This window comes from Ochotona princeps, chromosome 6 (genome assembly GCF_030435755.1).
Source record: "Ochotona princeps isolate mOchPri1 chromosome 6, mOchPri1.hap1, whole genome shotgun sequence".
NCBI lineage: Eukaryota > Metazoa > Chordata > Mammalia > Lagomorpha > Ochotonidae > Ochotona > Ochotona princeps.
The window spans coordinates 69,320,817-69,347,086 of NC_080837.1; the positions used below are offsets into that span (position 1 = coordinate 69,320,817).

The window sequence follows — 26,270 nt, forward strand, 5'->3', positions numbered from 1 at the left end:
ATCCCACACCTATTTCCTACAAAATCTGACTCTCTGATTTTGTTCCCCCAATTCAGTAACTGGCACTGCTATCCATTTTTATTATTTAGAAATCAGTAACTCATTCTTGATTTGACTGCTCTCTCATCACATCTCACATTCGCTCCACCATCAAATGCTGTTACTTGCTAGCACCTCTTGACTCCATTGCCCATTGCAGCACCTTGTTCAGGCGACAACCATCTGTTATCTAGTCCACTAACCTTCTAATTGGAATGTGTCTATCATCTGAAGCCCACGTTCCTCACACTGTTGCCCAAGTTTTCCTTTTTAAGTAAAAATCTAATTATATAGCACCTCCAGATTCCTCTGTTGAATCTAGTTACATTTAGGATACAGTGTGACACGTACCACAAAGCCCTCGGGGGTTCTGTCTTCATTGCCTGCTGCACTGGTGTTTCTTGCCAACGACAGCCATGCTAAATGTTCTTTTTAGTATTTCATACTTGCCATTTCCCTTCTGTCACAAAGCTTTTCCCTATTCTCCTGCTGTTTGGAATATTCTTTCCTCCTGCTTTAGTGAACTCTCAAGAGTTTCACATTTTCAGCTAAGCCTCCACCCAACTATCCAAGTAGGCTAGATTCCAACATTATACAGTGGAAGAACATTATTCCCCTAGCCTTCCTGTCATTTTAAGTTATCATTTTATGTTTATATAAATTCCTTTTTGAGAAGTTACTACACTGTAAACATTGTAGGAGTAGGACCCAAGTATTGACTGTATTCCTCGTACCCTGCTACCTGGCATGTATTAGATGTTAAAAAAATATATTTATTGAATGAATGAGGTTTTGTTGACCATCTACTAAATGTTTAGGGAGGAAGGAGCCCCTGAATATTAGTTTCACAGAAGCACATTCTCTGCACTTCCCCTTTCTGTTTCTCTACTTCTATGCCTATTCGTCTGAAAGGGGAAAAAATGAGTTTGCTTTAAACAGGGATCCTAAACTCAAATGCCTGGAAAGGCCTGGATGGTATTACCTGAGAGAATATAGTGAGGCATGGCGACCTCAGTGAATCAGAGCAAGTATGTCTAAAGAAGACAAACACATGAATTCAGTTCACATGCGAGACAACACTGCCAAATCATTAAAGCATGCAGGACAACATGAGAAATCTTTTTGAACCAATGACAGGAGATTCAAGTATTATTAGAAAATGATAGGAGCTAACACTGGAGAAGCCATGCAAGACATATTTGTGATCAAACACAATGCATGATCTGATTTATATTGTCATTGTCATCTTCCACATTACTTAAAGTAATAAATAAAATCTTTATAATTTCCATGCAACAAAACTTAATTACTTTTAATGCCAATCAAAAGTAGTTAAGATAATCTCTGGGTGACATACGGGAAAAATTAGTTCTGTTCTAGATATGACCAAATGTAAAAAAAAGTACAGTGTAGCCTAAGATATACTACTGATGTGTGCCTTCCTTTGTTTTATGTTTGCAAAGGCAGATTTACACAGAGAAAGAAAGATCTGTCATCCACCAGCTCACTTCCCAAGTGGCTGCAACAGCCAGAGCTCAGCCGATCTGAAGCCAGCATTCAGGAGCCTCCTCCAGGTCTCCCCCACGGGTGCAGGGTCCCCAGGCCTTAAGCCATCCTCTACTGCTCTTCCAGGCCACAAGCAGGGAGCTGGATGGGAAGTGGAGCAGCAGGACACAAACTCGTGCCCATATGGGATCCCAGTGCTTGCAAGGCAAAAATTTAGCCACTAAGCCATTGTACTAGACCCCCTTTGCTTTATTGTATACTGCTTTAGATCAGTCACTATTTTATACTTATTTTGAAGGAAATTTTGCATTCACTTCAGCACCTAGAAATGTTATATATGTGATCAATATTTAGTTAATTCAATGGCTAAGGTAATTAGCCATTAGTAAGATTTGAAAGAAATGTTTACTTTTATTTTTCAAAGAAAGTCATAATCTTTCCATGTTTTTGCCATTGTAAACTGTGCTGCTGTAAATACAGGATTACAGGTCACTTTCTCATATGCAGATTTCCTTTGGATATATTCCCAGAAGTGGGATAGTTAACTGTGTAAACCTTATTGGGCTATAAAAATTAAATGAACTAATACTTCCAAAATACTCACAGTAGTAATTATCAGAATGCAGTAAGACTCAAATGTTAGCTTTATTATTGGTCAGGAAAAAAATGGAAAATAAGAGCTTCTGTAAAATTAAGCATCTTTTGCCTTCTTACTTGTACTTAACATTTAGAAAGCAAAATTTCTCTATTTTTCAATCAGTGGTAATATATGTAATGTCACTGTTCCCTTGCTGCCTTTGTAAGATAAGGTCATAGATATTACCACCATTTTTTCCCATGATGAACTGAGGCCCCTTTCACTGAAAAATAGAAGTCGAAAGATCGTTTGACTCTACCGGTGCTCTTTCTAATGTAACAGGTTTAAGCTGCTGTTACTGATCATCATCAGTGCTTAAATTCAAAGTGCTACTGTTACGCTCATTTCAACATGCACACACTCAAACAAGAACCTGCAGAATAGATTAGCATGGACCCTGCTCAAGGATAACATGGAAATTCATGAATTGTCCCATGTTTTTGAGGCTTGGAGAGAAGTGAGGGAGGATAGGAAGTAGAAAGATTAATCAGTGGATGCTAAGTTAGGAGAGGTAAAATCTAGTGTTACAGCCCATAAAGGTGACAATAGATAATGATAGAACTTTTCAAAAAAAAGCCAGAAGGGCCATAATTGTAGTGCAGTGAGCTAAGCTTCCATCTGTAGAGCCAGCAACCCACATGGAAGTGCCAGTTGAAGCCCTGTCTGCTCCAATCCAGCTCCCCACAAATGCACCTGAGATACAGCAGATGATAGCCCAAGTACTCATATAGCTACCCATATGAGAACTTAAATGGAACTCCAGATTTTTGGCTTTGGCCTAGACCAGTCTGTAGCATCTGATCCATTTGGGGAATGCAGCAACAAATGCGAGGTCTCTCTTTCTGTCTCTGTTACTCTTTTTTTTTTTTCCCTCCCTGCACCTTACTCTGTCTTTCAAATAAATAAATCTTAAAGGCTGGAAGACGAGCAGGGGTTGGAGCACCACCACTTGAGAAGCCCAAGTGCCATGATTCTAGTTTTTGCTATTCTGCTTCCAATCCAGTTTTCTGCTAATGCACGTACTGAGAGGCAGTAGATGATGGCTCAGGTTACCCAGGTCCCTGCCATCCACCCATATAAAAGACAGGGAAAATGAATGTTTTTAAATAGTAAATAAACTTTTGGTTAGGTAAAGAGCATAGAAAAGCACTTGATATTCTACAAAACACAAAATGAAGATGGCAAACTGCTTCACGGTCATTAAAATGTTACTAAACAGATTTGATTTCTAAATATGTTATTGTTCAACATGCTAATTCTGCGGATCTTTAACAGCTGTTAGCTAGTTGTTAAGACATGCACATGATGCTGACATTATTAGTAAAGCAATAGTTTGCCTTTGAAGATTTATTAATTAGGGAATTAACTTTCATTTTTCACTTGCCTTTGTTTTCTGTTCTCTTTCTGAAACTCCTTAACATTTTGATTTGAAACTCACAGATCCTTATCTCTTCTATTTCACTTCTATCTTTTGATCTATTTGGGGGGAGGGATATTTCTCCAACTTATTCCCTTCCCTTTATTTTTTTATTTCTATTAGCATGTTTCATTTTTCTGAGCTCTTTTTTTCTTTCAGGTTTTTGGAAATAGCATCTTGGTTTTGTCTCATGAATATAATATCTGCCTGACTCTATTAATGATAGTTTTTGCTTAGCTTTTATTCTATTTTGTTTGTTTTGATCTCTTTCATAAAATATTTCTGAACACTATTAGGTTATACTTAGCTACTATAATTAAAAATGGAAAATCTGAGCATGTAGATGAGGCATGAGTTGAGCTTTGCTATAAGGTTGACCTGGTTTGATTGTTTGTTAGGGAACCCATGATTCAGATACATTTAGATGTTTTCTTTCCATCTGATCAGTTCCCTCAGGGGAAAAAATTCTTTCAGAGAATAAAGGTCTATTCAGGCATTTTAAAAGCCTGGTGAGACAAGAGGGTTGAGGTAAGGGAGAATTCCTGTGCTTAGTGTACACATTGGTCTCCCTGCATTTAGCATGTTATCAAGCTAACAACCATGGCCAGTATTTCATTTTCATACTTCAGGCCAATGGCTTTTGGGTAGAAGAAATACCTAGATACCTGCCAGCATGAAGGAAGAGTATTTGCCACGAGCATAGATAGGGAAGAGAGATGTCAAGATTGAACTACTGTCAAGCAGCTTTTCACTACTCATATTTTAGCAAGTCAGTTCTCTGAAGAGTGGTACCCATTTCTGGTTTCTGGACCTCCCAAAGGTTCTGACATGCACTGTCAGGCTGGCCCTCCATCCTCGTCACCCTAGCCTGGAACTTGACTTGAGTAACCGTCCTTTGTTCTGGGAGTCCTCACACTCCCCTCCACCTCAGTGGTTCTCTACAAATACTGGCAGTCACTTCTGATTACTATATTCCTAGTTAGTTTATCGCAGCAAAATGATGCAGATTATTCAGGGGAGGAAAAAGGTCACTGGAAGCAAAGTAAACCAAGAGTCCCTTTCCAGCAGAGTTACATATGGATGTACTTAATCCATGTGTACTAATTTGTTAAAACCTGGAAAATGTCTGCCAGGGAAGATTATGAAAAATTCAGTCCCCAATTTTTTTTGGAGGTTGGTCAAATAGGCATCTTATGCCTGACATATACCAAAATTCCAGACTGGCAGAGAATGGCTATTCAGCTTAAGCCATATTGTTTTTCCCGGTTAAGGTACACTGAAACATTCATCACTCAGTGAATGTTGGGAATCCTCTGGAAATCCAAGATGTTCCCAGTCTTACATATAGAGTTTCTATGGATGGTAGTCTTAGGCTAGATATATTACACACAACTCTATCTGCTTCCTACCTTGCAGTAGGTTGTCACTGTATCCTTTCCCATTCTCAGATTTAAAGGTTTATAGTTTTCATGAAAAGATTATTGTTTTATAAGGATTTCAAGCAGGAATAAATGTATTCATATATATATTCAGTATTTAGAAATTTACTTGATTATAAATCACAACACCCCAATTTGACTGTGTAATATCATCTTTACGCCACTTCAAAGAAGACAGACTGAGCAAGACATTTAAAAATATTTTTTAAACTAGCGCAACCGTCATGAAGGACAGCATGGAGATTCCTCAGACACCTAAAAATAGATCTGCCATATGACTTTTGCATTCCTAGGTATTTACCCAAAAATGAAATCACATATGAGAGTTACATGTACACATATGTTTCCTGCAGCTCAATTCCTGGTAGCTAACGTAAGGAATCAACCCAGATGTCCACAGACAGATGACTGGATAAAGAAAATGTAATATATATACTATGGAATACTACTCAGCTGTAAAAAAGAATAAAATCCTGTATTTGGAAACAAAATGGATACACCTAGAAGCGATATTGCTTAGTGAAATAATCCAGTCCCAAAATGACAAATAGCACATGTTTTTTTCTGATCTGTGGTGCCTAAAATAGAGACCAAAAAAACTGTTCTATGTGAGCAATTGGACATTTTGAGATTTAATTGTTTATAGTCTTGCTCTATACTCTTGAGGAACAATGTTGTGCTGTTTGCTATTTGTTAAATTCTTTATCTAATGGAGGAGTGAGCTTGTGAGTTTTAAGGGAACTGAAAGTATGTCATTTTTTAAAAATATAAATAAATGAATGAGGAGGGAGGGTGAGAACACAGATAATTATCACTTTGCCCCAAAATCTGTATTATGAAATACATTCACCTTATAAAAATGAAATTCAAAAAAATTAAACATTAGGATCCTAAGAGAAATACAAGAAGCAAAAACAAACCATGTGTAAGATTAAAGTTCTGAAAAAGGAAATACAGGTGTTGAAAAAGACATCTGTATCTGGATAAGGTACAGCTCTTCAAGTTACAGTTGAAGTAGTCTTCTAAAAAGTCATTTTATATGTAGGCAATAACATAGGTAAGGTTGGCAATGGTGTCCTAGTCTCCATAGCAACTTAAGCAGCTGAGATAGAACCTGGGTAGGAGTCCTGTGAGAGTGGTGAATATAGTTGAATTCCTATACCTAGCTGCTCACAATGAATAAGATCTTGTTTACCACAGGTCACTTCTGTGTTTGTTTCAAAGTTTATGTAGATATTTTTCTAGTGGATTTTCTACTTCAAATGAACAAAGTAGAAAAATAATTCCATACAGAAACCTGTGTTTTATAAGTATTATTAGAAGTATAACTGTCTTCCAGGCAACATGGTCCACCTGCTACAGGGGAGATAAATGACACACTACTCCAGGATAATCCTCCTGTCTCAGTTCTTTCACTGTGCTATTGCAAAGCCCCGTGAACTGGACAGCTCGTCAGCAGCAGCTTACTGCTTACCGCCATGGTGGCCGCAGAGTCCAAGATGAAGGTGCCAGGGTACACTTTCTGGGTCACAGATGGTGCCTTTTCCTGAGCCCTCACAGGGTACAAATGAAACATCTCCATGGAGTCTCTTCTTTATTATTATTATAAATAAAAACAAAATTGGGCTTTATATTCTTAGTTTTCCTTTGCCTCTACAATGGCTGCATTTTCCACCATTCACTAAAAGTGTTAAGTTTTTCCTCCAATTTTTGTTTCTTCTCATTTCTTGGCTACCCTGCTCCTAGAGGCATCCCTGCTCCTGCTGCGGTTCTGACCAGCTGCTCTCCAGGCCTGCAGCCAGGCCCTGGATCACCCTGGGGCTTGCCTTCAGAGTCATCTTGGAAATCATCTTTTTCACCTGTGTTGAATATCGTGCTTCCTGGAATGTGTCATTCTGTTGCTTGGTTCGTTTTTCTTATTTTCATGTATGACCCCGCGATAGTTTCCTGAGAAAGACGCCAGGGAGTGCTGGGCAGGCAGCATGGGCAGACACTCTTCCGTATTTCACTGATCCAAAAGGGAAAGAATCCAAGGACAGATGTGGCAAAGTAAGACTGAAACCCAGTTTTCTTCTTGATTTTGCAATTTGTTCACACACATACACACACACCCCACCCCTACCTCTGGGTTTAGTTTCCGCATCTGCATGCTGGAAGTTGAACCACATGGTCTTCAGGTTCTTTTCCAGGTAAGAATCTGGCAACAAGTGGAGTTAACTCATCATCAAAACAGCTTCCTGTGGGCGTAGTACACAACTTCAACTGTCGTTCTCCCCCTCCCCCCAGCACGCTCACAGCAGCTCACCAACACCTGCTGCACACACACACCCTGTGCAGGAATCCCATCTCTGCAGCCACAGCCCCAGGGAACTGCAGGAACCTGTGGAGTCTCTCTTTAAGGGTACTAACCAATTCATGAGGGTTCCATCCTTAGGAGCTAAGCACCTCCCAAGGGCCCCACCTTTTAACACTGTCACACAAAGGTTTCAACAAGCAAATGTATGAAGGATAAAAATATTCCTGCCATGTTACCATCCTCAAGTCTTGGAATAGTTGTATTAAGGTTTTCTTGAGGTTCACCAAGTATATTTGTAACACTCTTATCTTCCCTTTACTTGAAGAACAAAATAAGAAGACAAAATATAAAGGTCTCCTTTTAAAAGTGGAGCAATCATTTCAGAGCACTATCTGTAGGTCACATATTACAAAAGTTTACAGTTGAATATGCTAGTAATAACATTTTAAATATTCACTGATTTGGGCCTGGCACAGTAGCCTAGAGGCTAAAGTTCTTGCGTTGTACGTGCAGAGATCCCATATGGACACCAGTTCTAATCCAGGAGGCCCTGCTTCCCATCCAGCTCCCTGCCTGTGGTCTGGGAAAGCAGTCAAGGATGGCCCAAAGCCTTGGGACCCCATTCACCCGCGTGGGAGACCCAGAAGAGGCTCCTGGCTTCGGATCAGCTCAGCTCTGGCCGTTGTAGCCACTTGCGGAGTGAATCATCGGACAGAAGATCTTCCTCTCTGTCTCTCCTCCTCTCTGTATATCTGCCTTTCCTCTAAAAATAAATCTTTTTGAAGAAATCACTAATTTTAAAAATCAGTATTTTCTAAATTAGCAGTACTGGTTTGTATATGGGATCAAGGTGGGTTATATGATGAAACACATTTGATATCCATCAATTCTGACAATTCTTCATATTTCCTTAAAATGTTAGTATAAAGATAGAAGATTTTATTTCAAATTGTGAGATAACTACAGGCATACGTTTTTCTCTTTAATTTTAATTTTTAATTTTTAATTTTCTCTTTAATTTTTGCAGTAACGTTTTTTGTATTTCACACATGCACTGTAGAGCATAATGATCCTTTCCACCCCCTTTTACTCTCACCCTCCCTACTCTTTCTTGTTTTTCTTTAAGTTTTTACAGTGATATGGTTTCCGTTTTCTTTATAATCCCAAACTTAACCTTCCACTAAATAAAGAGTTCAGCAAGTGGTTAATAGGGAAGGAAAAATCATTGTTCCTCAAGAGTATAGACAAGGGTTATAAACAATCAAATTTCAGAATACTAATTTTGCTCAACTACATTACGTTTTTTGTACACTGTACCTTAATCACCACAAAAGAAACATGATATTTAACTTTTGGGGACTGGCTTACTTTACCAAGCATAACATCCCTCTGTAAGTGGCCTATTTACTCAGTTTTTTTAGTATGAAAAAGATCTAGAAAGATATGGCCATTGATAGCATGTCATTTGTATATATGTATTATTAATACGCATAGACTTGTGCTTATTAGTTTCGTGAATTATCTCCACCACCTTAAGTTTTACTTTTTAAATATTTTGTTATTCAGGATCATGTCCTTTTAGCTACATAATGTAAAATACTTGGCGTCTGTTGATACCAGATCATTGTTTTTAACTTTGCTCTCAAGTGACTTGAGCGTTGTAATGCATTCTGGGAACCAGAAATGGCCATTGACCTTTAATTCTCTGCTTATCCAGCTCAGCTTCCTTTCAGACAGACGTAATCATGTGACTTGTAATTTTAGAAATTATCCCTCCACCTTATCTTCATCCTCTTCTTTATCTGATCCTTTTAAATGCTTTCACTGAAATCTAGCTTTATCCGAATGACTCTTCATGCTTTTTGTGTCAAGAGCAATCAGCTTGTTTTTTGCTTCTTACTACTGACTGATGTTATACCATCATCTCTCTCTGCAGTCTGTGCCATCTGATTAGGTCATCATTGGCTGTGATGCCTCCATCTTCCTGGGTGAATCAGCACTTTCCCCATTCTTTCCTAGTCTCCCGAGATATACAATCTTTTTCAAAGCCTAAGTGGATAACCCATCCAATGTCTCAGTTCACTTGTTTTTCAATCTCTAAGCCCTCCTATCTGTTAGAGCCGATCAGTAGGGTGAGCACACCATGGAACACCTCTTAACACTGGACCCATTCTTCCTGACTAGTGTCTTGCCATTTCCCTTACATATTTGAAATCCATCCTTTTATCTGTTCTCCACTTTTATCCTAATCCTTCATCACCTTTCCTCTGATCTCCCCTTTGTATTTTCCTGTTCTCAAATCCATTGACTCAGTCCTTGACTTTTTGCTGTGATAAACTTGTTCACCCAGCACAGTTAAGTTCTTTGTGGTAGTTCCCATGTTTTATGGTTAAAAGTATCAATGAAAAACTCACCTTAGTTATCTGAACTTTTTATAGTAGCATCCATTTTTTCTGTTGGATTGTTTGCATTTTAAAGTCAAGAAACTGCCAGTTGTGCATTGTCTACCATCAATTGCATGACTAACCAGCTCTCTCTGAATGTCACTGTTTTTTAATCAACCTTCTATTTATGTGTTCAAATGTTTCTCATATTGCAAATGCTAAAAACTAACATTCCTTCCCAGATCACCTTGCCTTTTGCTGTATTAAGGGGAAAAATATTTATTCCACTAAATTTTCTCTGCATCATGAACCATCATTCACCATGTCCCTATTTCTTTATTTTTTAGACAAAAACATTAGGAAATATGTTATCTGTGCATATCTCCACAAATTTTTCTTCTATGCATCTCTCCACAAATTTTTCTTCAACTATCTTTTCTATTGATTTAACATATGGGTCATCTTTTTTCTGGGCTAACTTACCTCTAACAGAGACCCTTCAGTTTCTGCTGTATATTGCACAGACCCCCACCCCCATGACACAGCACCACAACAAAGTGCTTGAATGACATGAATTCAACACTCATTGACTTTAACACTTTTTGGAAACCTGTGAGCCAGGGTTCTTGCTAAGCAATGTGGCTTACCTTGAATAAGGTATAGTCTGTTTCCAGAAGGAAATAAATATATAAACAAATGCCATGAGCATGATCAGGAATACAAGGATGCAGAGAGCTTTCTTTCTCCCTAAGTGCCCAAGGCACTTAATCTGACAGTGTAAAGTATGAGACTCCATTGAAGTCTTGAAGGATGAATTGGAAGTTTTTACTGACCATGGTAGTATACTCTATAAAAAGTATAAATACATACGGAAATAGGAAAATATGAAATTGAACCCCTTATTTAGAGAGTTACAAATATTTTGGAATTGCCAAACTTAAAGACTGAAGTGAGGATTAAAAAATACAAGGATAGGAGATTGAGTTAGATAATAAAAAAGCTTTTCTGGGTTAAAAAGTGTGGATGCTTTCTTTGAATAATACACACAGGTTTACTTTTACTTTTCAAAAGAAAGTGCTTCATCAAGAATTGTCGGTGCTAAAACTAATAACTGATGTCATACTTGTATGATCTGTAAATGTGGCTTTTATTTATTGCCATAGAGAAAATAAGTTAACAGCAGAGAGTTAGTATTCGGCCCGTGAAGGCACTGCTTGGGACTGTTAACATCTCAGATGGACTGCCTGGTTTGAGTCATGGCTGCTTTGCCTCTCATCCAGGTTTCTCTTAATGGGCACTCTGGGCGGTGACAGAAGATGATGGTTTAGGTATTTCGCCTCATGCCCCTGACATCAGAAACCCTGATAGAGTTTCTGGATTCTGGGTTCAGCCTGGCCCCATCTGAATTTTCAGACATTTGAGGGGAGTGAACCAGCAGATGGAAGACCAGTCTCTTATTTGCTAGCTCACTTGTTTTCTCTCTCTCTCTCTCTCTGACTCTTTCAAACAAACTTTATTTTTAAATTGGAAAAACCCTATACCATTGGACACCACCTTGACAGTTGAGTGAAGTTAATAGCACAATAATGAGACAAATGATTGGACGTGATAGGTTTCTAATATAATTAGTATAATGCACTAAGAAAAAGGCAGCAGCATCACGTCTGTGGTATTCCTCCCAAAGGCATGACATGAATTTGATCATAGCAAATCTGAGAAGCATTTTATAAGATCTCTTGTCTGAGCCTTTGAAAAGGTGAATATGAAAGACAAAGGAAAGAGAAGATTAAAGGAGTTTATAAACACAGGAAATCCATATATATAATGCATAGTCTTTTTTTCGTAAAGGACATTATTGTTATGACTCCTGAAATATGAATAAGATCTGAAAATTAAAATAGTATTTTATCAATGTTCAGTTGTATGATTTTTATATTGTGATTGCACTTGAAAACTTTTTTTGAAGAATGTGCTTATTGAAGTATTTAGAGGTAAAAGAGCATCATTTTTTTAAATTTATGTATAAAGCATTAATATTCATAGCAACATTATTCACAATGGCCCAAAGGTAGAAGCTACACAAATGCCCCTAACAGGTGAATGAAGAAGTGGACTATGATATATGCATGTGTTTGACTCTTAATCTGCTTTACAAAGGAAGAACATTTCAACATATTACAGTATGAATGAACCTGATGATTTATCTTAAGTGAAACCAGTCACAGAAGGATAAATATTGCAAACATGTACTCAGATGGGTTATCTAGTGTGCAGATGTCAAATTCATGGAGACTTGAATAATTGCCAGAGACTGGGGCATTCAACATCTTTTTAAATTATATAGCATGTCTCTTGGAGAGGATGAAAAGTTTCAGAGAGTGATCATTGCAATGGTTACATGGCAATGTAGATGTGCTTTATGCCAAAAAAAACATACACTTAAAATTAGGTTGGAATGATAAATTTTATGTTATGTATGTTTTACTACAACTTTTAAAATAAAAGTAACTCATAAAGAGGTGGAAATGAAAAAGTGTAAAATGACCATCTTCCAAAGGTGCAGTTGGAGGTAATAATAGAGGCAGGAGAGCCAGTTAAAACTCTACTGTAATAACTCATTGAGGTCATGGAGATAGAGACAAAGGATGGAGCTGAGACCGATATAGTGGTACAGCTTAGAGACTGACAGGATAATATTTTCTCTAAACCATTGCATCAATTCTATGTTAGGTAGTGGTACTATGAATGCCAAAACAATGGAATCAAACATACAGGCTGTCATCTTTGCCTGAGCATTCACTTGCCTTATAACTTGGCTCAAATGTGACCTCTATTGGAGAAGTCCCCACTGATTCTGCATGGTTCTTCCCTTTTTCCTTTACCAGTGACCTCTTTGTGACCCAAAATTACTCTTTGTGCCTTCCTAAATCTTGTGGTGATATCTTTTGCATTTCCATCACAAATTTTCAAAATAGATAGTGTATCTATTTCTTCCCTACACTGATAGCAGTCATGTTTATGAATGGCATCTTTTATAGAATGTGGCATTAATAGGTGATCACTATAAGGATTAAATCAATGTTATGAAGAGGTGAAGCTCACCGAAAAATCAAAATCCATGAGATATAGTTTCTGCTGATCTTTGCTGGTGAAATGGCTCTCCTGTAGGCAACAAATAGATGAGTTTTGTTTTTTAATCCAATCTACTAATCTATGACGTTTGATTGACGAGTTTAAGCTATTTACATTCAGGGTTAATATGAATGGGTGGTAATTTGGTCCTGTCATTTTAGCAATGGCTTGTTCATTGATTCTGTGCTGCATGTGTTTTTAGAACTTTCTTTTTATCCTCTCTGTAGGTTGTATGTAAAGTCAGATGTGCCACCGAACTTGACAGACACAAGTAAGTTTTATGAGTACTTGAAGGTTTATTCAAAGTATTCAAACTATAGTTCATTAGCATTAATGCCTAGCATCTAAATACATCTAATTTTTAAATAATTGACTTTTTAGAGTAGAGGAGAGTGGGTTTTTAGGGTGCCTTAGCAATTTACAGAAAAATCAAGTATTAGAATGACTCAGAGGAAACTGAATAGCCCACAATTCTCTCACTTCAACCATACTGCTGACCAGTACCTTTTTAAAATAGGTAAAACCCATCATTATTTTTTTAAACTTGTAGAAGTAGTTTTTGTTTGTAAAAAGTCAGTAGCAGAGACTTAAGTATTTAAGTTGAGAGTATAAAACATGCTTGGACTAGGATTCCTTTTCACAGACAGCTTTACCATGACTTGATGCTAACAGCCGCATTGGACCTGAAGTGTTTTTATGAGACAGTCTGACTTTTCTTACAGGGGTGAGACTAAGCATTTTGTGAACAGAGTTGATCTGGATGTCATAAATATGCCATTCATAGAAGCTGGGAGATTAATGAGTGCTTGACACATCCTATATTGTTCTCTAGTCAAGTTTGAAAGCAGTGTTTGGTATGGAGAATCAGAGGTTCCTAAGACTGAACATTGTTTTAAGTGCAATTCTCTTACCTCGTTCAACTGACATTATGTGGTAAATTTGATTTGGTGTATTACTTTTCCAAGAGAATTGTAAAAGCCTAAAAACTCTCCAATTGGAGAGGTCAATGAAGATATGCTTGATAGTTATAAAAATGAAAAATTGAGAGATTATTTGAAATGATGTTAGAAATGGCCCTATATTACTCTTCCTGGTAGGTCCAACTGAATTCAAATTCACATGAGATTATTTCTGAATTAATACTTAAAAATCTATGCCATTTTATAATGGTTTGGATACTAATTATATAGCAGCAAATATAACCCAAGTAATTCTGAGAGAGTATTAAATTTGTACTTAATGAAATTAAAAATTTTAAAGTAAAGGGACTTTTATACCTGAAATTAACATACAAATTCAGAATTAAATTTCTCACTAGTTATACTAGTTTCATAAGCACTTAATGCCTTTTGTTCTTTCTTTCAGAATTCTACTGCATTTGGGCTTTATATTGGCAAACCTTCTCTTTTTAGTGGTGAACTTGACTTGTGCGATGCTAGTCCATGGAGATGTCCCAGAAAATCAATTGAAATGGACTGTGTTTGTTCGAGCATTAATTAATGATAGCTTGTTTATTATTTGTGCCATCTCTTTAGTTAGTTACATATGCAAAATTACAAAAATGTCATCAGCAAATGTCTACCTCGAATCCAAGGTAAGTGTATTTCTTACATTTGAAAATTGATTCCACATAATTAACGTTGAATGATACTTCAATGGCAAGTTTATATTGTTATTCTATTGCACTTTTAGAAAGAAACCTAATGACAGATGCAATTTTAAACATGAAATGGTAGTCGCTAAAATTTAAAAAGCCTCCAAAATGTGACTGTTACTAAACAGTGCTTTAAGAAAAAGGAGTAATCATTTGGCCTTCACCTACATCTTACCAGAATGCTTGACTTCAAGTCCCTGCTTCCCCTGAGTCCAGCTTCCTGCTAATGCAGAGCCTGTGAAGCGGCAAGAGATGGACCGAGGAGTTAGCTCTGTCACTCATTGAAATGACCCAGATTGAGTTCCCACATCCTGGATTCTGCCTGGCCCAGAACCAGGCGTTGCAGTGCTTGGGAGCTTGTACACGCTCTCCCTTTTTCTCTTCTTGTTAAATCACATACCTCTTTCAAATTTAACTAAAAAATATTCAAAAGAAAATTAAGTATACTTTAAGAATGTTATATTTTCTATGATACTGTGCTGGAGGCTACTTAGATGACATAAACGCTAATTTATATAAATAGCTTAATATGTTTTGTAAAATCACATTAACAACTTAAGATTTGATTCAATAAGGCTAGTAGTATTGCCATTCAACAAATTTACCAGATGATATCTACATATGGGCAAGTAGTATTAAGATGTCACATATTTAACATCATGTTTATTTGTATAAAGATTTAGAATATGTTACTTTGCCTTCATCTATGAAGTTTGTGTGATGTTTGAGATGGCTAGCCACATAGCTAAATTTATGAATGTTTTGTTTCTCCCTTATCCTTTTGATCAATGATAACTCAAATGCTAATAGAGAATCAGGCAAGTTTCTACTCTTGTTGATTGACAATGTGGTTGAGCAATGACTTGGTTAAAAAAGTGTATATGGGCCATTAGCAGTGGGAATGTAGATATGTGAATATTGGGGTATCAGTTTATACATACACAGATTTTTGCAGCCATTTATGTGGGAAAGCTGGATTTAATTTAGTGTCTGCCTATTCACTGGAGAGAAGGAAGACAGTATTTTAAATAGTATTTCACCTTCAACTTTTACTTCTGTGTTTCTAATTTGTCCTGTTAACATTCTTTCATTGAATTGGACTTAAATTTGGAGTACTCTGATGTTTCTATATTCCTTGTTTTGTGAGGCTAACATCAGCTAAATTCTTTAGGAATTTTCTTCTATCCATTGTCCTCCAGTTGAGCAACTTAACAGAAAAGGAACCTGGGGAGCCCATCAGTACCTATTGTGTACCAGGAATTGTCGGTTGCTTTTCGCGTTATCTCACAGCAGTTCTCTGCAGCAATTCGTGATACTATGATAGCAGTAACACACGTTTATACTTGCTTGATTTCTAGAATGTAGTTCCTAAAACTCTTGGAAACTCACATTTTGTAGACTAGTAAAATAATAGATAGCTGGAGGCCCCTAGATAACTTCAGGTCACCAAAAAGACCCCAGGCATGATTACAAAGGGTTGGGTTGGAACTTTCAGTTTCATCCATCTCCAAAGTGTGGAGGAGGGAGAGGCAAAGGTTGAGCTTCCCCATAAATGTCCAGTCATGCCTAAGGAAGCCTGCTTGATAAAGATTGGATTTTAGGGCATTTCCAGATTGCTGAACTTGAGGAGGTGGAAGCTGCACAGCCTCGTACCCTACACTTTGTCCTATGTATAACTCTACAACTGGTGTTCATCAGCATCCTCTGTAATATCCTTTGTGGTCAACGAAATAGCTGATAATCTCCTACATTGTTGGGAGACACCTCAGTGGCAGCGTGATGGACCTGTGAAAATTCATGAAAGACACTCATTATAAGACAGGAGGGAAAAACAGTGGGGAGGTGAGGTAACTTCCAGAGGGGGAAAGGAGACCCCAGTACCTATTAAACTATATCATGAAACAATAAAAAAAAATAGTAAAACAGACAAAAAATATATCCTTTGTAGTAAACTAGAGGCATTGCCCTAATCTCAGCTGTTCAGGTTAATCCAAGGAAAAGGTAGTTAGCCTGATGTTAGCCGCTTAGTCAAAACTTTGTGTCAGCCTAGTACTTAACAGTTGGCATTCAAAGTGGTCAACTGTCTTGACAGCCATTGAACATTACATTCAAGTAGAATTAAATTGCAAGACATTCCATTGGTGTCACTGAAGAAACCCTAACATATTGTAGTGATCAGCAGTGAAGTATTGGTTTGTGTGAAGTACTGCTTTGGTGAGTGGCATATAAGAACAGAGAATAGAAGACTGCTTTCTTCCCACTGAAGTGATCCTATTCCTAAAGGGGTTGAGGGTAGAGCTTAAGGGCAAGTGCAGTGTAACTCATAAGGCCTGTATGACCTGCCCTCCACCTATCTTCCTTACTTCCTACCCCTGCAGGTCTCTTTTTCCTGTTCCAGGCACAGGGAGTTTTTGCCCTCCGCTTCTTCACCACAAACACAAACTAAATTTGTTCCAGTCATATAGGCTTTTGTATGTTTCTCCCTCTGCCTAAATTATGCTTCCTGTGTATGTGATGGCTTCTCTGCATTCAGGCCTGAACTCAGAAATCATTTTTTCAATTCACTCAGCTAACATTCTATCCCTTTCAGACACTGTGTCTGTCCTCTCCTTCACTATTTCATAGCATTTGTCAGGAGCCAAAATTATTCCATTGCACACTTATTTTCTCCTCCCTTCTAAACTGAAAATGAGAGGTAGTTCCTTTGTTGGCCTTGTTCATTTTTCTATCTGCTTTGCTTAAAACAGGGGTGGGGAAATGTTTTCTGCCAAGTGCCCTTTGAATATTTATGACATCATCCAGAGGCTACACAACATTATCAACTGTAAAGTTAGCCTGCTGTAGATTTTTTTGGATTTTGAATCCAGTTGCCTTAGCAAAGCCAGACCAAATAATTTCGCGGGTCTTATATGGCCAACTGACAAGGCAGTGCTCACCTCCAGTTTAAAATAATGGCTGGCACACAGTGGCTGTTCAATAACTCTTTCTTGAATAAATATACTCCGTGTTTGCACAGTTTTCTCCAGAGCAGCTTTACATTAGTAACTATAGAGTCTCTCAGACTTTTCCTCTAAGGGTTCAGAAATCTAGTCAGCTGAAAGCAACTGAAGAGAAAAAAAAAAAATCACTTCTTCACCAGATTCCCAAGGCAGCCAGAGCCAAGGGAAAGACCTGTAAGAAGTATCTTATGTTTTTGGCTGGCTCAGCTGGTCAGGTCTGTGACTTTCCCAAGCTACGGCTTCTAGAGGAACAGAACAGTTTTGGAATACCTGCAGACCATGTCAGAACTACAGGGCTAAGAGAATTTCTGCCTTACCCACTGAAGGTTTACATCTTTAAATCCACTGAAATAGGGCCTGGTGGCGTGGCCTAGTGGCTAAGGTCCTCGCCAGGTTCCCATATGGTCACCGGTTCTAATCCCAGCAGCTCCACTTCCTCTCTGTCTCTCCTTCTCTCTGTATATCTGACTTTGTAATAAAAGTAAAATGAAAATCTATAAAATAAATAAAATAAATCTTTAAAAAAAATAAAAAAAATAAATCCACTGAAATAAACAGGCAGTAGACAATTCAGCAAGAGAAAATACATACAGAATTTTCAACTTGCCTATCTGCATAGGAACGGGGTAAAAAAGAATGGCCAGCTGGTTGAGCCTTAAATACCTTCTTCAGAGGAGGAAGTGAGGGGTGTAGGTAATTTTAGAGTAGTAGTAAGTGACTTTTAGAGGCAATGCAGTGGACCCAAAGAACAGACAAAACTGCTGGATTCTGTGGTTGATTACCAGTCTCTTTTCAGGTGGTTAGCCCTGCCTGTTGAGTGAGGTTTCATGATCCTTGCACTCCTTCTGGGAAGGGGAAAAGCCTTTCCCTACACTTGAGGAGGGAAAGAGAATCAAGGAGATGAGGCAGGGTTGGAAACTGTCAGAGCCCTAGCTCTAAGTCTGCGTCTCCAAGTCAGCATGTCAAAGGTCTGCAGTTCGGAGTATACGGTTTGATGATGAGCCCCAGCAGCATTACATGAGCTTTCTCGGCTGAGCTGTTGGAAGAGCACATGGAACCCACTAATATTCCAACGGTCACATAGTTGACGCCGATTCTCGGATCTGCTCACGGATCTCTGCTGGTAGCCAGTGTCTGTATAACAAGGCACGGGCTCCATTGACATCATCCTGTTTTACTCATCATCTTTTAGGTGCGGAGCTATATATAGCTTCACTTTGCTTCTATGATTATTAATGCCATTATTCTACATAAATTTTTACTGGATTTTGTTATATTATTCTTAAAAAATAAAAAAACACTCTGGTATTACCATCAGTTTACAACTATCACTGATTGCCTCTACTTCATCAGTATTTGAATTCACTTTTTATTTACTTTCGAAATTTTTTTTATTAAATAAAGCAAACATTTATTAAATTGTGATAAAAACATTCCATCAAATTACAAATTTCATTTGAATGTCAACTACAGTTAAGCATGTGCCGTTTGTTTTTCTTACTCAGGTTTTGTAATTTGATGGAATGTTTTTTTACTTTCGAAATTTTCATTGATATACATTATAAGCCTTAATTTACATTGTTTTGATATATAAAGACATTTCCATAAAGAAATTTGCTGTCCACATTTCTGGATGTAGAAACTATTTCCCAATGACTTCTAGAACAGAACAGGTACATATTCTTTATATATCTGGAATATGTTTTCCATTTATGTGAAAATGTTAACAGTGATAAAATTTTATTAAGAATTCCTGTTTGTGTTTAGTTAAGAATAGATGTTTGGGCCAGCACAATGGCTCAGTGGCTACATCCTCACCTTGTACGCGCCAGAATCCCATATAGGCATTAGTTCATATCCCGCAGTCCTTCCCAGCCAGCTCCCTGCTTGTGCCTGGGGAAGCAGGAGAGGACGGCCCAAAGCCTTGGGACCCTGCACCAGTGTAGAACTGCAGGCATCCCCTGGCTCCTGGCTCCTGGCTTCAGATCGCCTGAGCTCCGGGTGTTGTGGCCACTTGAGTAAACCAACAGACAAAAGATCTTTCTCTCTGTCTCTCCTTCCCTCTGTAAATCTGCCTTTCCAATAAAAATAAACAAATCTAAAAAAAGTACAGAGAATATTTAATCTTGTTAAATCTTTCTGAATAGCTATTCACATTCGCATTGCTGTAATTTTGGTTTTTTGAATTCCTACAAATACAAGAAGTTGTTTGGAAATTATTTTGCTCCTAGAATCTTGAGGATAAACTGCATTTTATCATTTCCTTTTGTTTTCATGACTCAGTTGTTACAGTATTGAAAATTTTATTAAACCTAGACTTGAAGTAAATTTTTAAAATCTTTTTTTTTCTCTTCGATGTTTTTGTTGAGTTTTAGAATACAAACATAATGATCATAAATTGGGACAAGTAATACAGGTAATGCACACTACATAGTACAAAGTAGTAATATCTGAAGCTGTAGAATCATACTGCCTGCATTAAAACCCGAGCTCTGTACTTACTATGACATCAAGCTCTCTGTCCACCTGTAAACTAGAGATAAATACAGTGACTGCCTTCACCATAATGCTGTAGGGATGAAATAAAGATTTGTGGGAAGTGAAGGCATACTAATTAGCTCCAAAATTTAAAAATATTTTTATCTTTATAACTTTTTGATATGGTTTGTAGAAAAGGCTTTTTCTTGGAAAACTTTGACAAATTGTTCCATTGTCTTTTGCCAGAGGGTTGATCATTGGTAAATTTGTTTTCTTTTGTCTGTTATTTGTTACTCTTTATAGATTTTCTTTCCACCAGACTTGCTATTTTAGTTTTTAGGCAATTAGTCATATTAATCTTATTGTAAGGCAGTGTATTTAGTCTGATTGATTGCACTTAGCAGTGTTTAAAATTATTTTTTTTAAAGATTTATTTTATTTTTTTATTACAAAGTCAGATATACTGAGAGGAGGAGAGACAGAGAGGAAGTGGAGCTGCCAGGATTAGAACCAGCGGCCATATGGGATCAAGGCGAGGACCTTAGCCACTAGGCCACGCCGCCGAGCCCTAAAATTATTTTTAAATGTATGAGAAAAGCACAGTGCTGTTACCAATTACATCTAGCTATATTGGAATTCAGTGTAAATAGAATGTTATATCATGCTTTTCCCATGCACTCGAAGACTTTTCTCATACTATTAAAAACTGTAAAGGCTGTATAACATAGCATTATTTGCTGCAATTTAGCTCTTATTGATAGGCCTTCATGTGGTTCATGAAGCAGAATGTCGGCTCCCACAGAATTTTCTTTGAAAACAAACAAAAATTTTTTGCTTACTTTTTTCTTCATTAATTTTTTTTAAAAGATTTATTTAGTTGACAGAGTAACAGTGAGAGGGGAGAGACAGAGATCTTCTGTCTAGTGATTCACTCCCCTATGGGCTAGGCTAGATCCAGGAGCTGGAACTCCATCTGCGTCGCTCACATGTGTGGCAGAGACACAGGGTGTTTGCTGCTGCTCTCCCAGGTCATTAGCATGGAATTATACTGGAAGTAGATCAAGCAGGACTAGAACTGGTGGTTCCATGGGATGCCGACATTATAGGTAACAGCTTAACTCACTACACCATATTATCCCCAGTTTTGTTTTCTTTTAAAAACCCACAAGTTGGGCCTGGCGCTGTGGCCTAGCAGCTAAAGTCCTCGCCTTGAATGCGCTGGGATCCCATATGGATGCCGGTACTAATCCCAGCAGTTCCACTTCCCATCCAGCTCCCTGCCTGTGGCCTGGGAAAGCAGTTGAGGATGGCCCAAAGCCTTGGGACCCTGCACCCATGTGGGAGACCTGGAGGAGGTTCCTGGCTCCTGGCTTCGGATCGGTGAGCACCGGCCGTTGCCGCTCACTTGGGGAGTGAAAGAACGGATGGAAGATCTTCCTCTCTGTCTCTCCTCCTCTCTGTATATCTGACTTTGTAATGAAAATAAAATAAATCTTTAAAAAAAACCCACAAGTTAAGGATCTCAGTAATTGTTTATCTAGACTTATCTGCCTTAGTCTCAGTTTATGGGTTAAACATGTTTGTCATTTTTGAAATTTATTTCTTATTCTTTAAGCAACATTGTATGAATTTGTTTTCTTTCAAAGTATCACTCTTTATCTCTAAATGCTAGTTACTATCAGATTAATTTATTTGTGTTCTTTCATTTTTTTCCTTTTTTACATATTTAAGGTTGTTAACCTTGAACCTTATCTATGTCCTTAGAGAGATACTCAGTTTATTCTTTTGTAAATTAATATATGTATTTAGAGCAATATATTTTGTTAAGTACTGCTTTGGGAGCTTTCCATAATCTTGTAATGTTACAGTAACATCCCTCATTTAACAAAAGCAAAGAGAATTTGGATTTCAGCCATATCTGAAACATTGCATATTTAGACATGAAGGTGAATTAGATGTTATTACTGTCCATCTGTCTTCCTTTAGCCAGCCCTGGAAGGAAGTATCAATTCAGACATTTGTCCTCTTTTGGCCCTCCGACATCCATAAGAGGTCATCTGTGTTAATACTCTGTGTAACTGTCCGTGCGTGTGAGTCTGGCCTAGTAGATGATGTAAAATTTCTATAATCTAAGTTCCTCTCAAAGAAGATAAACTCTCAGCTGTTAAATTCACAAACTTACTTGCCAGAAAGATTAACTGAAGTGTTTACAGGATGTCTATTCCCCCTATCTATTCATTTTTTGCTCAGCCTGGTCCAGGTCAGTTTTTGCAGACTACATTGTCTCCTGGATAGAGTTGTCTTTCCCAGCCTATACACTGATACTCTGCTTTGCCCTTCATCAAGATTTTTTAAAGAAATGTCTTCTAAGAAATCAACTCTTGGGCTAGCGTAACGGCTCAGTTTGCTAAATCTTCCACCTGCAAGCACTGGCATCCCGTGTGGCACCAGCTGTCCCAGCTGCTCCACTTCCCACCCAGCTCCCTGCTTGTGGGTTAGAAAGAAACAGTAGAGGATGACTCAAAGCCTTGGGGCCCTGCACCCACCTGGGAGGGCCCAAAGGGGGATCCTGGCTTCGGATCAGCTCGAGGAAGTTCCTGGCTCCTGGCTTCGGATCCGCACAGCATCGGCCGTTGCGATCACTTGGGGAGTGAATCATAGGATGGAAGATCTTCCTATCTGTCTCTCCTCCTCTCTGTATGTCTAACTTTGCAATAAAAATAAATAAATTCTTTAAAAAAAAAAAAAAAAAGAAAGCAGGCAGAACCAGGAATTGATCCCAGGCACCGTGAGACAGGACAAGGCCAGCCCAGACAGCTGGCCTTGTCTTTTGCCTTAACTTTTGTGCTGTATGCCCACCCTCAAAATAACGTATAAAGCTCTACCATAACCTTTTGGTTCATATATATTATTTATAGATCCATCATCTCAGCTCTGGCTGTTGCACACATTTGTGCAGTAAACCAGCAGATGGAAGACCTTTCCGTGTCTCCTTTTCTATGTTCATCTGCTTTTCCAAAATAATAATAATAAATCTTTTTAAAGATTGTTTTCCATATCACACCTGATTATGAACACAAAATGAACATTTTTACCAGATTTCTGGAACAACTTTTGTAAGTGCTTTTTCTCAAGAGCACTTTCTTGTGTCTTTGGTGGCGTTGAGGGCATCTGTGTTGACTTCACCTTTGCTTAAGGCAGGTAAATGAGAAGACCAGCTTAAGGGACGGGTATGTTGAGGTGTACAGCCTGCAGGTGATAGGGAAATTGTTTCTGTGGGCAGAATTTGACCAGGTCAATCACAAACACATTAGTATCTGCTGAAACTCATTCCCTAAAAGATCACAACCGCCAGGGTGAGGCCAGACCAAAGCCAGGACCCAGAAACTTAACGCTGGTCTCCTACATGGGTGGCAGGGTTCAAGTACTTGACCATGCTCTGCTGCTGTCCAGATGCATTCACAAAAAGCTGGATTAAAGTGGTGCAGCTGGGACTGGAGCGCACATGCCAGTTCGACATGCTGCTAGTGGCAGCTCAACATGTTGCTTCACAGTGCCAGCTCCTTGTTTTTCTTTTTTAACAGACAATCCACAGAACACAAAGTGAACCATCCCAACAGGTACACAGCAGTACCACTTACTGTATTCACAATGTTGTGCAGCCATATCTGTCAGGTTCTGAAATACTTGTATCACACCCAAAAGGAAAAACCCCAAGTCCATCAAGGTGTTATGTGTCATTTCCCTACACTGCCCACAACCCCTTGCTACCGACAATCACAAATCCAGTTCCTGTTTCTATGACTTTCCCTGTTCTGCTCATTTCAAGCAAAAGAAATCACACCAATTTGTTTTGAAGTTGATTTTTTACGCTATTGTGTGATGATAATGTTGCTGAGAATATATTCATCACAGTGTCCCCAGAAAAGACCTGTTGTCAGATTTGATACCAGGGAAAACAGCACTCATTAAACTCTTTCTTATAGCCACTCTGTTGCTTCCAGTATCATCTTAAACAACCCCCACATATAGACATCCACGTTCCTGTATTTTTATGCACATCTGTTTAACTGCTTCAGATGCTCTTTTTGCAGGGAACGGGCATAAATTTACAAATGAGATCAGAAACACTTGTGGATACATTTAATTATTTTCTCAGGCATATTGGTTTGTTAAATTAACACAGAAAGCCCTGAGTGACAGTGTATCCTAGTGACTCAGCTCAAGGTGGGAGTCTGAGGTCAGAGAGACGAGCATGTCAAATGTAACTCCTGCTGCTCTTTCGCGTCTCTTAGCTTCACTTTCCTGATGGGTGAAATGTTGTGTTGACCTCAGAGCTGCTGTAAGAATAAGAGTGGTACCTAGTGTTTGGTATACGCTTGCAATGGGGGAATCTCAACTGAACTTGAACTGTGGTTATGCAACAAGGTGGAGGAATCCACCATGGTGGGAGGATTTGGGGAGGGGTGGGGAGAATCCAAGTACCTATGAAACTGTGACACATAATACAATGTAATTAATGAATTAAAATAATAAATAAATTTAAAAAAAAGAGTGGTACCTAGCTACCTTACAAGGCTGGTGTAAGGACTGAATGAAAACGTATGTAGAGAGCTCTGCGTAATGCCTGTAGTTCAGGGCGTGCTTACAAAGTCAGCCCCTACAGTCCTAGTGTATATGGGTTGGCAAGGATGTGTCAGTTGGTGGTGGTGACCTAGTGTGTGTCCTGGAATACCTGAAGATAATCTTGAACTATTCCTGTCTATTTAATCAGACTTTTCAAAAACACAGTGAATTAACCTGTAGCCTCTGCCACCAAACTAAGAAGCATTTAAAAATGCGATTACTATTTTGGATATTTAAGAACAACTGTTGAAGGACTATGTTAAGCTTAATAGCCATCATATTTATCTTCCATTTCACCCTCATTTGATAAAGGAGTAAGTCTTTGATAGATTACACTTCATCTAGCATTTAACTAGTTTTTCTTAGAAATTTTGGGAACAAATATTATTGAGAATGCCACGTGTTTTTTTTTTTAATTGAAGGTATTTTTATTCTAAGATCTGTTTTTTATGACTGTCTTTGCTTTATTTACACTGGCATGAAGGACTTAATACTGTCTTTCAACTTTCTGTCTATTGCTAATATTTTAAGTTTTTCTCATTAACTTGGTGTAAAATGTGAAATTCATTTTCTACCTGTTGGTGAGTACCCCCCCTTTTTTTTTAAGATTTATTTATTTTATTACAAAGTCAGATATACACAGAGGAGGAGAGACAGAGAGGAAGATCTTCCATCCGATGATTCACTCCCCAAGTGAGCCACAACGGCCGGTGCGCGCCGATCCGAAGCCGGGAACCAGGAACCTCCTCCAGGTCTCCCACGCGGGTGCAGGGTCTCATAGCATTGGGCCATCCTTGACTGCTTTCCCAGGCCACAAGCAGGGAGCTGGATGGGAAGTGGAACTGCTGGCATTAGAACCGGCGCCCATATGGGATCCCGGCGTGTTCAAGGCGAGGACTTTAGCTGCTAGGCCATGGCGCTGCCAGGCCCGAGTACCCCCTTTTTATTGGGTAACTTAAACACATACATTCATTGATGTGATTGTTAACATTGATCTTTTGCTGCATTTTCAATTGTTATTTTGCTGTTATTGATATGCTTTTTGTGGTACATCTGGGCTTTTATCATAATTATATTTTCGGCATTAAAATGCATGCTAAAAGATTTTTTCTAATATTTCCATTTCAGGGTAAGAATACAGATGACATATCTTTTATAAGGGACAAAATAACTGATTATCACAGAAGGTTCAACTAAATGAGTGGTACTTAGTTCCTGTGATGACAGGTGGCAATTCTTAAGTGAAAGGCCACACAAAAGCTAAGTGGAAATTAAAGCTAAGTTTTGGGCTTGTGTACCTGACCAGAGATATGCCTATGTTTATATCTGGATATGAGAGTAAGACGTATCATTATCCACTACCCAAAATCATCTTCTCTCCCATCTCAGTAGGCCATTTGCAAAGAATGCATTTTCTCTCTTAATGCTAAATTCCCAAAAGTTTTTGTTACAGTCAACCCTCAGTATTCACAGGATCTGCACCAGCCAATTAAATCAACTACAAATCAGAAATATTCAGAGAAAAAAAAAGTTATCGATACTGACCAGTAAAGAGACGTTTTTGTCATTTTTCCTCAAAGTAACAGCTATTTTCATAGCATTTACATTATGTCAGGTATTATAAGTAATCTAGAGATTATTTAAAGCTTGCTGGAGGTGTGCT

At 38.3% G+C, this 26,270-nt stretch overlaps 1 protein-coding gene and 1 non-coding gene across 2 annotated transcripts in view; both read left to right on the forward strand.

Annotated features, from left to right (window-relative positions):
- GPR137C (G protein-coupled receptor 137C) overlaps window positions 1-26,270 on the forward strand; it is a 50,769-nt gene that overhangs the window by 8,784 nt on the left and 15,715 nt on the right. Inside the window, exons 2-3 of the mRNA XM_004584824.2 lie at window positions 13,078-13,121; window positions 14,216-14,444. Of these exons, the coding sequence (XP_004584881.2) occupies window positions 13,078-13,121; window positions 14,216-14,444 (273 nt within the window). The remainder of the gene's footprint in view (window positions 1-13,077; window positions 13,122-14,215; window positions 14,445-26,270) is intronic.
- On the forward strand, window positions 2,522-2,624 carry LOC118759315 (U6 spliceosomal RNA). Its single transcript, XR_004996112.2, has one exon. It is a non-coding gene; the product is annotated as a U6 spliceosomal RNA (small nuclear RNA).